At 49.9% G+C, this 14,841-nt stretch overlaps 4 protein-coding genes across 4 annotated transcripts; 2 read left to right on the forward strand and 2 right to left on the reverse strand.

Moving 5' to 3' along the window:
• Positions 1-375: 375 nt before the first annotated feature.
• On the reverse strand, positions 376-1,760 carry N7457_004338 (uncharacterized protein; the record flags this gene model as incomplete). Its single annotated transcript, XM_057175383.1, has 2 exons — positions 376-1,441; positions 1,513-1,760. 2 exons carry the CDS (start codon positions 1,758-1,760, stop codon positions 376-378), a joined length of 1,314 nt encoding a protein of 437 aa, XP_057032430.1.
• A 504-nt stretch (positions 1,761-2,264) lies between these two features.
• On the reverse strand, positions 2,265-7,787 carry N7457_004339 (putative rRNA biogenesis protein RRP5; the record flags this gene model as incomplete). Its single annotated transcript, XM_057175384.1, has 3 exons — positions 2,265-2,819; positions 2,873-7,270; positions 7,320-7,787. 3 exons carry the CDS (start codon positions 7,785-7,787, stop codon positions 2,265-2,267), a joined length of 5,421 nt encoding a protein of 1,806 aa, XP_057032431.1.
• A 2,197-nt stretch (positions 7,788-9,984) lies between these two features.
• On the forward strand, positions 9,985-10,782 carry N7457_004340 (uncharacterized protein; the record flags this gene model as incomplete). Its single annotated transcript, XM_057175385.1, has 1 exon — positions 9,985-10,782. The coding sequence occupies one exon, from the start codon at positions 9,985-9,987 to the stop codon at positions 10,780-10,782; it is 798 nt and encodes a 265-aa protein (XP_057032432.1).
• A 1,716-nt stretch (positions 10,783-12,498) lies between these two features.
• Positions 12,499-14,405, forward strand: N7457_004341 (cation:proton antiporter; the record flags this gene model as incomplete). The annotated part of the gene is made up of 7 exons (XM_057175386.1): positions 12,499-12,535; positions 12,598-12,804; positions 12,869-12,994; positions 13,049-13,099; positions 13,188-13,308; positions 13,363-13,897; positions 13,956-14,405. The coding sequence occupies 7 exons, from the start codon at positions 12,499-12,501 to the stop codon at positions 14,403-14,405; spliced, it is 1,527 nt and encodes a 508-aa protein (XP_057032433.1).
• Between the last annotated feature and the right edge of the window lie 436 nt (positions 14,406-14,841).

Consider the following 14,841-nt stretch of genomic DNA (forward strand, 5'->3'; position numbering starts at 1 on the left):
CAACAGCATTCAGACGGTTCAGAATATGAAAAGGGCATTTTCACTTCTGCGCTAAAAGCGACAGAGACCAAAATATGATTTATGATTGCAGCGATTCCGAATCGCAGAATTGCTCGTACTCTTACTTTGTCATTCTCTCAGTAGCATCAGTATCAATATCCCAGAATCTGCATTTTTGATATCAGATGTAAAGCAACATCGCAAATCCGAAGCAAGTAGTCTATATCAAACAAAAGGCATGAACATCAAAGAGCAGCCGAGGTATCATAAATCACAACCCCAAGCTCAAACGCCAGCCTCATCCATTGCATGATTCCATATCCCATAAAATGTAAGAAAAAAGCAAAACGATACCACTTATGTATCATGTAGATATCACGGCCACCAGTTGAAGATGCCCGTATTCCAATCCCCCTTCGTAGCACCAACCAGATCATCAACGTTAAGCATATCCACTCCTTCTTGCGCAAGGACCCGCCAGACATGGTTCCGCAGACTACGCGGCCAGCTTGGCAGCGCCCAGTAACGCACTTTCAATCCATTCTGGTGTGCAATACGCACCTGGCTGCGGATGCGGTTCATCTGGCTTTGCGTGAAGTGGAAGGGCCAGGGATGTCCGATTGCCTTTTTGAAGGAGACGGAGGCGTAGAAGCTGTTCGTGTTGTTGAAGGTGTTTGCCATGATAGTCTCCGGCATGCCTGACTGGCCTTGACCAAGATCTGTGCGTGTGACGGGAGACCGTGCGCCTGGCTGGGAGTTGTCTGGCTGGTCGTCATCGACAAGCTTGTCGAGTGGGGCATCGAAGAAGATGTCCCGGTATTGCGTGTTGGCGGTGACAAGATCGAAGGGTGTATTGCCCGTTCCGACCACGGTGATCGGGCCTTGGATTATCTCTTCGCCGTTGAAGTGGGTTAAGTAGCCGCGGTCACGGAGCGGAGAGAGGTGCTTCGTCACGGCGTGCCATGTTGCCGGACCGGTGGTCTTGAAGTCGATTAGAAGAATTAAGCTTTGAGACGGGTCTGTGTCGAAGACGCCGTGTGCGGGGCTTTCGATGCCCGGGTGGAATTTGGAGATTGGGTTCTGGCGCTCGAGGATGGTCACTAGCGGGTCGATGTACATGGATCGTAGGGTCAGGTGCTCTGTGAGGGACGAGCTGGTGTGTCCGACGTAGAGTTCATCGTCGAAGAGCCAGACGTCGGCCTCGACGCCTGTGCATCCTGCTTGCAGCGCGGAGTAGAGTGGCACCCGGCGCCAGTAGTCGTTATGGGAGTGACAGCCGACGGGGATGATATCGCGCGAGATATCGGTAGGCCAGTGGTTGTTTCCCGCGATATTCACGGTTTCAGAGCTTGATAGCCAGTTATGAACAGCGCGGTCGTATTCATCTGGGAAGAACGAGAGGACGATGCCGCAGGTGATGGAGATAAATTGGATGATGCCTCTGTTATCGGTGATAGGTCAGTTAGCGCTTCTTTATAGAAACATGCCTCGTATAGTTAGACTTCAACTTACAGCATGATCAATATGACGAAAAGAATGCTTAGTAGCCCTTGACAGTATCGCGCACGACGAGACTTGGGTTTAGATGTGTTCGATGTTAATGCACCGGGCGATGTCGAAGACCAAGCCAAGGCTTTCCAGACCTGATGCCATGAGCGGGCCGGATACCCCACCCGGTCAACGGAGTCAACAGGGCCATTGACCTTCGAATCATCTGCATATAGTGAGTCTCTGTAAGGATCGAAGTGCAGACTCGACATGGAGCTGCTCTGAGAAGACCGAAATGAGCTCATTTTCGCTGCAAAAGACTCCCAAACACTCAAAAGACACAACATACCCAACAGATGGCAAAAGGAAAGAACTGGAAGTAGCGGACAGAGAAAGGATTATAAAGACCAAGAGAAACCCTGTGCGAGGTTCTGAGGCAGCCATGATGCGGAGGCAACGGAACTGATTGGGTCCATGGTCACCGTCAATTCGTTTCACGGTCAAGACTCCACGTGCGGAAACTCTGGCTGCTTATATCCTCCGGACTGCATTGGGCGACGGAGCTACGAGTGGACAGGGGACTACCGGTGTGAGGTATCTACTTCCCTTCATATAGGTCCATGTAGGTAGGTCCACTACAGCATGGAACAGAAATTAACAAAAAAGAGAGATATTTCCTGAGTCGCTATCTATGTACATGTACAAATTCAAAGAATGCAAATGCCCCCAAACACCCACGGGTTCAGACGAACACACCTTTTTTTATATAGAAGAATTTACTCATCCTCTTTCAGGGACTTGACGTAGGTCACAGCCCGTGCCTTGACTTCCTCAACCATCTTTTCATCGCCATTCTCTGCGGCAAGCTTCTCCTCAAAGGCAAGCCACTTCTTGAAGAGGAAGCGAGCTTGCTTGGGCTTGAGCTTCTTGCTAGCATCAATGCTGACGGGACCCTTCTTGCCGCTCTGCAAGCCAAGGACCCGCTCAAAGAGACGGCGCACTTGCTCCGCATCGCCGACCTTGATCTCCAGATCCAAGAGAATGTTCCACAAGTCAATACGCTTGGGGAACGAGGACAGGAGACCCTCGAAGACGGTACGACCACGCTCGACGTCTCCGTTGGCGGAGCGGAACTCCAGCTGAGCAAACTTGGAGGTCGTCTCGACGTGAGTGTGGGCAGGGAGGGACTGCAGGGCGCGGGGGAGTAGAGCACGAGCGCGGTCGGGGGAAGCCATGGTGTCGAAGAGGAAGCTGGCGTAGTTGTAGAAGAACTTGGGGGACTGGGAAGAAATCTTCTTCTTGAGGGCGGCGTAGAAGAGATCGCTTGCTTTCTGTGAAATAGTTAGTATCCGTGGAAATAAAATCCGAAAGAGATGACACATACCTGGTTCTTGCCAGATTGGATGTAGATACTGATCATACGCTCGTAGATCTCCTGGGGCTCGTTGTACTGGCAAGCACGCTTGAAGACCTCCTCGAGGCTGTCGTCGTCACCATAGGTGTTCTCCATGTTCAGCAGCGCAACCCAGATGTTCAGCTTCTCGGCATCCTGGCCCATGGTGATGGTGCGCAAGGCACGCTCAGCAATGGCGCGGGCCTTCTCGATCTCGCCCAACTCCAGCTGGAAGGCCATGTACTGCAGCCACAACAGCGAGGAATCAGGCTCACCCAGAAGGAGTCGCTCGAAGTCGGCAACGGACTGAGGGCCATTGGCGTCCAAGTCACCGGTCCGGTCGACCTGGATCTCAGGCTTGCGGTTCTTCTTCTTCTTCTTTTTGGAATCCTCATCGTCGCTGTCAGAACGTGCAGCATCGTCGTCCTTGGCGGTGCCGCTCCAGTCGAAGCCGCTCGCACCGAGACCGCCAGCCTTGCTGGGCTTCTGGATTGTGACTTCTTCATCGTCCTCGGAATCCTCCTCCTCATCTTCTTCTTCACTGTCATCTTCCACGTCAACGCCTCCCATGGACTCATCATCATCTTCATCGTCACTGTCGTTCTCGCCGAGTTCGACACCGCCAAGGCCATCGATGCTCATGCTGTCCTCATCATCACTCTCCTCTTCTTCGGTCTGGAAGTGAGAAGCCTTGAGGGAGAATGAGATCTTCTTGGACTCAAGGTCAATCTTGATGACCTTGGCCTTCACAGCATCACCTGCATCGTACAATTTGCGGGCGTCTTCGACACGCTTATCAGCCATCTCACTGCGGTGGCAGAGACCACTGAGGTTTGAAGATCCGTCAATGACAATGAAAGCACCAAACTCCTCAACCTTGCGAATCTTTCCGGTGACAACCTGGCCAACGCTGAGATCCTTAAGGGTGAGAGGGGCCTTGAAGTTGGGGTCCAAAACAGACTCCTTCAAGCTCATTTGAAGCTTGCCTTGCTCGGCGTCAACGAAAGTGACCTTGCCCTTAACGAGCTGGTCAGGCTGGAAAGAGTCTTTCCATTCCTTGAGATACGAATCAGAGAGATCGGAGACGCGGACGTAGGCGGTGATATCGTTGCTGACAGCCACAAAGAGACCGGAATCAGTGACTCGGCGGACGAAACCACGAATGATATCGTTGGGCTTGACCTCCTTGAGTGAAGTGATCTCACGATCCTGGACAGGGAGAGAGGAGCTGAGAACCTTGGAGGGGCGGAGCGACAAGGCAATCTTCTTGGTAGCCTTATCAACGGCGATGACACAAGTGCGGAGAACCTCGTTCTTGTCGTGCACGGTGGGATTGGCCTTGGAGTAGTCATCTGCGAGGTCGATCAGGTTGACCGCACCGACAAGAGACTCGCCAAGCTGCATGATGACTTGGCGCTCAGTAACCTTGGTGACACGACCGGGCAAGATCATGCCAGCGGAAATATCTTCGAAGTTGAGCTTATCGTAACCCTGTTTAGCAGAAAGATTGAGGTGGCCCTTCTCGGCGTTCACGGCGGTGACCTGAACCTTCAGAGCAGATCCGATGGGGAAGTTCTTCTCCACATCAGTCAGCAGGGACAAATCGTCTGATGCATCCATGAAGCGGAGTCTGCCGCGGACGTTGGGAGACAGGTTGACCCAGAGGCAGTCATCGGCAACGTTGTTGACGAAGCCCATCCAAGAGGATCCAACTTGGACCTGCTCCATGTTCAGAGGGGCAGGGTTGGCGGCCTTCAAGTAGCTTGGCTTAAGAGAAAGTTCGAACACAGGGTACTTTCCGGTGCGGTGGCTGATGGGAAGGAACTTGTGGTTGCGAGCATCATGGACACCGAGGATTCTGGCGGAGAGAGTTTGCTTGGCCTTGAAGAATCGCAAGGGCTGCTTGCGATCCTTGATGTCCTTCCAGTCATCGAAAACTTCAGACACATCGATACGACCATGGATGTTATCTGCGAGCTGGACGTTGACTTGGGTTGCCTTGATGGAAACAACCTTGCACTCAACAATCCTGCCGAAGGTGAAGTCGGACATGGTCTTGATATTGTTATCGACGGGGTTGGCGACGGTCTCGTCAGTCTGCTTGGCTGCCTTTTTGGGAGCAGCCTGGGTAGCCTGAACGGGCTTCATGCTCAGGATGAAGCGCTTGAAGTCCAGATCCACCGACTGCACATTGACAACAATGGTCTGAGCCTTTGACAAGCCGTAGTGAGGTTGCTCCAGGTTGGCGTCCTCGATAAGACGCTTAGGCAGCAAGCCAGTAAGACCGCCGAGGAACTCAACGAAGACACCATCGGGTGTGATGTTGCGAACGAAGCCCGTGATCATGGAGCCCTCCTGCACTTGATCGAACTGGCCGGGCATATTGTTCTGCTTGGCAGCCTTCTTCAAGCTAGCCCTGCTGGAAACCTTGATAAGACGGTGAGCACGCTGGATGCTGAGAACCAAAAGGTCGTTCAGCTTCTGTCCAACGCGGAGCTTGTTCATCATTGAGCTCTGCTTGGAGGGAGAGCCGTCGATAATGTGCTGGGAGTCAAGACGAGCCACGAGGCCAGATTCATCGAGCTTGAGAAGCACATCGTCATTAGACTTCTCGAAGACGATACCAGAAACAAGGTGGCCGGGGTGCAGGTTTTCAAAGGCCTCGCGGTACTTCTCGGTGAATGTCGACGGGTCCTTGCAAGAAACAGCAAGTCTGCCAAGAGATGCATCCACGCTCAAAGCGTGAACATTAACGACCTGGCCGAGCTTGAAGTGCTGGGCCGGATCCTGAATGTAGGCTTCACTCATCTCAGACACAGGAAGGAAACCACGGACATCACCGTAGAACTGAACAACAGCACCATGGCTTTGGAGGTTGACAATGGTACCAGGAGACTGAGCTGATGGAGTAATGTCTTTGTAGTCCTTCCAGATAGCAGATTGGCTGTTGAGCAAGCTCTTCTTCAAAGTCAAGCGAATTTGGCGCTTCTCAAGGTTAACGGAGAGGATTCGCAGAGAAAGCTTCTGACCCTCGCGGAACTTCTTCTCGGGGAACTGGAGCGTAGTATCCGCAAAGTGCATTGAAGGGACAAGACCAGTGATTCCGTCGGCTAAGTTGACAATCAATCCGTCCATACCAGTGGGGCCAATCAAAAGCTTCTCCACCTTTCCTTTAACGATGGCTCCCACAGTCACATCCTCGACGCGAAGGAAGGGCTGTTCGATAACAGACTTCTCAAATGAAAGAATGTAGAGGTTATCGATGGAGTTGTAACCAATGACTCTGGCCTCGTGGACAGCGTCCAATTGGAAAGCTCCCGAGCTTTCATCTACTGTTTCGACCTTGCCATCGGAGAGTCGCGACATGTGAACGAAACCCATATGCTTGGTCTCTCCAATGCGAGCATATACACCCAGACCGTGATCAACCTTCACGACCTTGGCCTCGGGAATAATTGCTGAGATAGCAGGCGCATCATCAGCAGAACCGGGGCCGCGGGCATCGGAAGAGAGCTTGAGCACATGGTCGAGCATAGAAAAGCCAACCTTAAGCGGCTCAGCAGCTGGGAAAGTCGAAATAATACGACCCTTGATCTTTGCACCAATCTTGAATTTCCTCTCCAAGTCGACCTTGCCATTAATGCTAGACTGGACCAGATCGACAGTTGCGTCGAGCATTCCCATGATCTTTCCAATCATGCCGTTTGCTGTAACTTCCGTGAGAAGAATTTCTGCCGCGGTACCGGGTAGGAAAGTGTTGATTGTGGGTGCCGCGCTGAGATAGTTGGACTTCTTGATCGAGGCGGAGGTCTGGAAGTTAGAGGACAGCTTGATGACATTGCCACTGGGGTTTTGACCAGTGATCATGCAAAGGAAGACAGATCCTTCCTTGATGTTAGAATAATCCACATGGGGATCGGTCTCCTTGGAGGACATGAAACCCTTCAGGTCTGAGCCATCAATTCCAAGGTCCATGACCACACCGTGATCTTCCACACTGACAACGGAAGCCTGGACAGCCGAGTTCACAACGAGATCGGACTTCGAGAAGCCAGTGTTTACTTGTCTAGGATCGACCGACAGCTCGATGCGCTTCTTGCTCTTGGCCTTAGGATCGGCGGGGTTGACGCCGGTAGACACAACGTAGGCCCGCAAGTATTGACCCAGATAGAAATGATCCTTCAGATCGAAAGACTCATCATCCGAGCTGTCCTCAGCATCGTCATCTTCACCCTCATCGTTCAACATTTTCTCGAGTCGGTCTTCGAGACCCTTGGAAACGGATGTGAGAGGAACGTAGCCGGTAAGGTTGTTGGGCAGTGAAAGGGCGATGTCGTGGGCATTGATACTAGAGACCTGACCCAAAATCATGGCTCCGGGTACAATGCGCTGAATTTATTAGAGTAATGTCATATGAAGAAACCTTTGCGTTACATACCTTGAAGCTAAGACCCTCGATGCGAACATCTTCCTTGTCATCGGTTCCCTTGTCCGCGGACTTCTTGGACTTTGACTTCTTCTTGCGCGACTTTTTCGTTGTTGTAGTGGTCTCTTCGTCCTCCATTTCAACGTCATTGTCGCTGTCCTCAGCCAAATCCTCGGCGGGCTTCTTCTGGGAGGGTTTCTGAGTTCCAATTGCTTTCTGCTCGAACAGGACATCTCTGTTGGCCTGGATCTGAATTTGTTTGCGCTCCAATGGTGTCAGAATGCTTGCGCCACCACGAGGGAACGAGGGTTCATCGTCGCGCAGCACAGAAAGCTCTGAAGCTTTCCCAGCGCTGGATGTGGCATCGTGTGGCTTCTTGTAGTCTTTCTTAGCCTCCTCCGCTCCAACCTTAGCACGTTTTTGGGGTTGGCGGGAAGTATTTTCTTCGGGGGCATTCCCCTTGCGCTTAATGGGCGCCATTCTTGAATAGGCAAAACCGAATCGTGCAGTTGCAGATTGCGGTCTGATTTCTCAAGAAGAAAGGTAAAAAAAATTCCGCGGATGCGGCAGAACCTCCGGGGCGGTCAAAAATATTTATGGGGTGATGAGTCAGCTCATTTGTGCCTGAATTCTAAGGTGGTGCCTCCGCATCGTTCCAGGAAGTATGGAGCTTCAAAAGGATTTACGGGTCGGGTCTTTTGTGATATTGTGCTCTTTTCATGAAGTCTGCTACAAAAGAATATAACCGCTTGATTGAATTCACTCATGTCTCTAACATCATTGTGAGACTGGTCCTCAATTTATCCTTTTTGGTGTCTTTTCTTTTCCCTATATAACTAGTCGAGGACATGAACAAAGCACAAGCTTATAGATGAAAAGCAACAAGCCAAGCCAAATTTGTATTGCTGCACTGAGTCACTAAGTATCCCAGCATCTGCTCAGCAATTCCCCGTGAACTACAGCAAAAATAAACGAGAGCAGCTTATATTATTTAACCGAATCAAATCTATAGATATAGGTACAGGCTATAGGATATGCAACCTGTTGCTATAGAAAGATAGAGCTATCAAATAGTATAATTTGCCTAGTTATAAAATCTTGATATTGTCTGAAGTCATTATTCATAGGCATAGTAACTAGCGAGAATGTCTTTAACGACAATGAGACTTGCTGAGTTGCACTTGCCATATTCATGTTAGTTATAGCTTAGTCTTGCGCTAACGTATTTAAGAGCTGCTTGAAAGGGCCTGGATCTTAGGTAAAAAAACCAAAGAAGAGGGATTGACAGGCGTCTATTACATACCGACTCTAATTGAATATCCGCGCGGCGCTGGAAGAATTGGGCATCTGCTAGTGATTGTACAAGGTCCCGGAGCTCAGGGATTTGGCTCGATCCAACGTAGTACATACCCCACTCCTAGACTTAGTATTGATTTTGATAAATCCATAGAGAGAGCTCATTAGGTCAAAGAGATGGACTTTATCACGTATCTGGGGGAGTTATTCGATATGCCTGATATTGATACATGATTCAATCATCAATTGGCTCTATAAAGGAGGCTCAAGGTGGTTAAAGGTGTAGTCGGATTAGAAAGAATGTCAAAGTCGGTTTCCCCCTTCCCCGGAGAGCTATTACCAATGTATTTTCTTTTGATTGGGGTTCAAAATTGCGTTGTCAGTGCGGCTTAGATGCCCATGTGGCGCCTGATAAAATACGAGCCGGAATCCCCTATATCTACCTGGTATGATTATAGGCCCTGTTTACCCCAGCCGAGACACTGCCACTTCGTTCTTGCTGACTGCATGCGCGCTAGGGCAGCCACGTAGACTGGCCATCTTTTGACCCAGGCAAATTACAACATCGCATCTATTTGTCGCGCCATCTGCCCTTGTGGGAACGGAAACTGCGATGCTAGTGGTCGCCTCATGTTCCGCAGTGCCTTCTTAAACACATAACATAGCCTTTGGCTTGCATCTCAACCCACACCCGCCCCGTGGACTTCTGCCACAGATACAAGCCTCGTATTATAGCTAACCGACTTGGGACAACTTGCGATCACGGTGTTGTTACCACTGGGTATCGGTGTATACAACAAGCTGGGAGGAGAACTATTTGAACATGCCCTCTCCGCCATGATTCTACAATAAATCAGTCGTATCTCCGTCCTGAATACATCCTAGCTCTTACACGTTTAGCATCTTCTGATATATTCTTATTCTGTGAGTCAAGACGTCCTTCTCCCATCAGATGTCAACGTATCAACTCTCCGAGTCCGACTTCTCTTATCCCAACCCAGCATGTGTTCATTTTTGCCTTTGGCCACTGACAGAGAAAGTCTATCCGATCCCTCCAGCTCTCCTTTTCAACAGGAGTCGCTATCAGTTGTGAACCCGACGATAATCCCCAAACAGCCAAGAGATGGGCGCAGGGCCAGCGGCCGGGTTCTGGTCATCTAGCAAACATGTTCTCAATGTTTGTTTCCTAAACGGAGGCGAATATGAACAGAGCACGGTAAAACGCTTGGTCAGAAGGCATTATAATTCTATTCCCATGCGCCTCCGCTTCGAGTTTTTATCCGAACGGCACATAAACTCCTCCGACATTCGTATCCAATTCACGGACCATTCCAAAGCCTATATCGGATCTCAAGGGGAGGCCTATCCAGGCCAGCCCACCATGTGGCTCGATATGCACCCGAGACTGCCGACGCAGGGCGCGACTGATTCCAAGGTGCAATCCAACGTACTCCACGAATTTGGGCACGTATTGGGCCTGGTACACGAGCATAAGCACCCGCACTGCAAGGCCAGGTGGAACTATAGCCAGCTTATGAACCGGAATCAATGGCAATTGGACATGGTGCGCCGCAACTACGACGATGATACGCATAGCGCTGTCAACTCCAAGTGGGACAAGGCGTACGATCGAAAGTCGATTATGCACTACGCTATCGCAAGAGGAGATACGCAGAGCGGGCTGATGGATGTCCCTGAAAATATTGTGCTCTCTGACACTGATAAGGAGACGTTGGCGAGTATCTACCCACCGGTTGCTGTTGTGAAGCAACGCTCTAGAGTGCCTAAAGAGCCCATGAAGAACTATAAGAAGGAGATACGTCCTAAGAAGCCAGATTTCCAGCAAGAATCGTCTGACAGTGAGGATACCGAGGACACCGAGGACAGCGAAGACACAGAGGACAGCGATGTCAGCGATGATAGCGAGGACAGTGAAGACAGTGAGGACATCGAAAGCATCGAGCATAGCGAGGGTAGCTCTAGCGAAGATAGCTCTAGCGAGGACAGCTCTGACGAGGTCCACGGAGGCTACGTGGGGGGAATCGGTAACGTGGAGATGATCATACACACCCGCGGTGCCCGCGTCGTTGTCTCTGGCAATGGCAGTACAGTCGTCTACGGTAATGGAACCAACGGAAATGCCCAAGTCTATGTCAACGGGGTGGCTCTGCTAGGATGAGTGGGAGTGCCTCGGTCAACTTCACAGGCACGGGCACGGGCATAAGAGATCGCACTGGGGATGGATCTGTTCGTCAGAATACCTGACGCTTGGGACTAGGATATATTTGTTCTACATGAGCATTTACATGATTATTAGGTATCATTTCAATCGGGTGCCTAAGGCTGGAGTCCAGACGATAGGATAAGTTTTTATGTGATCAATACATGTGGCGGGCTTGGGAAATGTTATTAGTTCAACCTTTTTAGTAAATTCCCTAGATGAACGCTTGAATATAGGGAGCCAGTTAAATGGTAGAAAGTATTTGCGAAGCTCTGCATCATCATGAATCCGGGACTGCCGAGAACGAGACTAAGGTATTGCTACCAGATACGAGAAGCCATAGGCTTTAGACTGGTTACCTACATTTCGATAAAAAGATCAACTGGTTGAGTCAAAGGGCATATTAGGGAGGTAGGAACCTTCGCCGAGCTCAATGGCTAAACATAGCGGATGTTTGAAGCCAAGGCCAATTGCCTAGTTGCGACCCTCGAAACCGCCTCTATAGGTGATGAGGGCCCTATTTATGACGACGCACCTTTTCCTTGTCGTTGAGAAATTGATCCACGATGAATAACTCATATGGCTCCCAAACACGATAATCTTGCGGATTCTGGCTTCCACTTTCCCACACACGAGTCTTCTAGGGAATCCTAACAGTTCGATTTCTAGAATGAGCTCATTTCATGATAGTCTCGCATATATTCGCCCATGAGGGACCTAGACAAGATGCTTCTGCGAAGATCACAGAGACGAAACCATAAGCCCACTCGAACGTGGCCAGTAAACTTGGCATATGAACGAGCCGTTCGCTTCACCTCATCCAGAGATATAAGCTTCCAAGCTTTCTTCCAAGCTTTTGGCATAATAAATTCCTCGGCTTTCCGCCAAGCCAATGGTCTCATGTAGTTTACTATCTAGACTTTGTCCTCGTTTATTCTGTGGATCATCCTGCAACTCAAAGGCTGCTCACCTGTTGCAGGGCCACGACTATCTACGATGTATCATCTGGTCTCGCAACTCGATCGCATTTGAGTATGCAGCCAAGGCCCTAAGCGGGAACGGCTGTTTGCCCAACGAAATTTCGAATGGAAACTGACGCTCAGCGGATGCAGACGATAGGTCGGATCTTTCTAGACGGGTCTTTCGATAAGAAAAGAGAAAACGAGGCTAGGAACCGACGAGAATATCTATCTTCAAAGTAGAGGTGTCTACATACTAATCTACTCACATATAGGCTGTATACAGCATTGACTACGGGGTACGGAGGACTGCATCCCGAGATCGCTGTTTGGTTTTCACGCGAGCTGCCGCAGTGGTCAGGGATTGGGCAAATACGAAGAGATGTCTGGAGCCAACGACAAAATCAGATCAGTAACAGGTTCATCGCTCTTTGCATGAGTTATTTTCCCGGTTGTCTTGGCGTAGTTAGTAATTTTCTGCTTCCCCGTGCTTCTCCAGTGGCTCCAGCGGGCGATGAGTAATCCTCCGTTTTCGGCCCACGTGGGCAGTGTCGACTGCATTCCCGGTGCCCAGCTCGTGCCCAGCTCATGCCCAGCTTATGCCCAGACTGCCTAGACTGTGAACACATGGGTATCCACCGTTTTGGTGGGTGATATTTAAGACCTGGGATTCCCTCGAATTTTCGTTTTCTGAAAGTTAAACACAAAATCCAGCATGGCCAGTGGCTTCCTCCCATATCATGAACCAGGAAGTATGTATTCGAGCATATCCCAATTGATGCCTGCTCACTCCCTCACTGATCAATCGTTGCAGCGGTTCAAATCCTCGTCGTCGTTTCCTTCTTCTTTTTGCTTTCCCTTGCAAAATGGGTCTCGGCGAAGGTGATCCACGCTGGGGTTATAGGTCAAATCGCCGTCGGCATCATCTACGGTGTACCCTTGGCCAACATCCTTGAGTATAAGTGGCAAGAGACTTTTGTCACTCTCGGATATGTAGGTCTGATTCTGATCATTTTCGAGGGTAAGTCGGAACAATTTTCGTCTTGGCTTCTTAATCCCGGTACACTGATGTCATGGCACTCTAGGCGGTCTTGGAACTCGTTTGGATCTTCTGAAACAAAACTTCACTTTGAGCATGATTGGCGCGGCAACTGGCGTCTGCTTCCCAATTGGTCTTTCATATCTTTTGCTCTATTTTGGCTTCGGTTATGGTTTGTCTCACTCGTCTAGTCATCACCAATGCCTGTCAAGCTAATGTCGGACAGGTGCAGTGGAGACTTTCATCATCGGCGCGGCTCTTTCCGCCACCTCACTAGGTAAGTTATTGCCGCTTGAGTCGCTCAGTTATGCCTTCAAGAAAAGCCTGGGTCAATTGCCTACAAATCAATTACTGATGAGTCACAGGGACTACCTTTGCTGTAATCAGCTCTGCGTCTAACTCGGTCAATCTCTCTCAAACTAGAGTGGGGTCAATTCTAGTGAGCGCTGCGGTCATCGATGATGTGACGGGACTTGTTATGCTAAGGTGTGCTACTTGAAGTAAGGCATGGTTGGTATATAAAGCTGACTGAGTGCACAGTGTCATTAGCGATTTGGGTCGACTCTCAGAAGATGGCAATGTCAACCTGGGCTGGCTCATCGGACGCCCCATCGTGGCATCGATGGCCATGGCCATCGTAACTCCCATCGTCACCAAATGGATTTTCGCGCCGTTTTTCCGAACATTCATTGAATACCACTTTGCGCTCTTCGACCATATTTCCAACATCATCCTCATGATCCTTGTGCTCTCGGCGTTTATTGCCATCGCTGGGTTTGCTGGTACATCGGTCCTCTTCGGTGCCTTTCTGGCGGGCGTGGTTCTCACATACCTTCCGAGCAAGCGCCCCGAAGGACCATTTGTTGTCATGAGTCGCGAGCAAGGTGAACGTGAAGCGGATAAAAGTCCTACTTTCGTGCACACCTTTGAAAAATATCTGTTGGCACCTCAGCAGTATTTGATGGAACCTCTCTTCTTCTCAAGTATTGGGTTTGCTATTCCATTCCTGAAGCTCTGGACAGGGAAACGGATTTGGAGAGGTGTGGTTTTCACCCTCCTTATGGCGTTTGCAAAGGTATAAAAAGTTTCATATGAATCGCTTGCTGGTGACCAAGCTAACCGATTATATCTAGTGGATTGTCGGAATTTGGATACCTATATGGCAACTCGCTTCGGGGAGTCAATCCCACAGCAAAGGGGCGCCAAATGAGCAGCAGCAAAGCCAGAACACGCTAAAGCTCGAGGGGGATAATCCAACCACCCACGTCGGACAAGGCGAACAGCAAAAGGAAAATAAATGGAACCGGGCCTGGCTCGCTGCCGCGCTTTTGGGATCCGCCATGGTAGCACGCGGTGAGATTGGGCTATTGATCATTGAAATCGGATATAACAAAACCCCATACGTTAGCGATGAGGGCTTCATCACTGGTGTCTGGGCTATCCTTCTCAATACCATCATTGGCCCAGTCACTGTCGGCCTCCTTGTTCGCTTCTACGCGGACAAGCTCGAACATGGGGATTGGGGATTACAAGATCCTTCTATGCCTGTCTCGAGCCAGGAGACTGGCCACGGAGCAGTCTAGAAAATTTATTCAAAGATTACTCTCAAGTGGAAGTGAAGGTGTTCATATCATGGGTTCTGTGCTTCAAACAAGCTGACCCCTGCCCAGGAACCCTGTGTCAGAACTGGCCAATCGGGCCACTTTGACTGCATTTGAGCTCTGAGTGAGACTCCAATAGACACATAGATAGCCTAAATTCAACATTGCCACTCATTAAATAGTGTGAAAACATTGTCATTCCATCCATTCTTTCGCGTTAGAGCAAATCAAAGAGTCTCCATGCTATAGCCATAAAGCGGGCTTGTAATATCGGGACCTGTGAATTACTACAGTTACACCTCATTCGCTTGGAGGGATCGCCGGAGAGGAAATATTTACCAAGCACCAAGGTAATGAGGTTTACACAACAAGAAGGGTCCAGGCATTGGCATATCTTCTAACAATTGAACAGCCTCCC

Source organism: Penicillium paradoxum (assembly GCF_028828445.1).
Source record: "Penicillium paradoxum strain IBT 22861 chromosome Unknown utg000004l_segment0_segment0, whole genome shotgun sequence".
In the NCBI taxonomy this organism is placed as follows: Eukaryota; Fungi; Ascomycota; class Eurotiomycetes; order Eurotiales; family Aspergillaceae; genus Penicillium; species Penicillium paradoxum.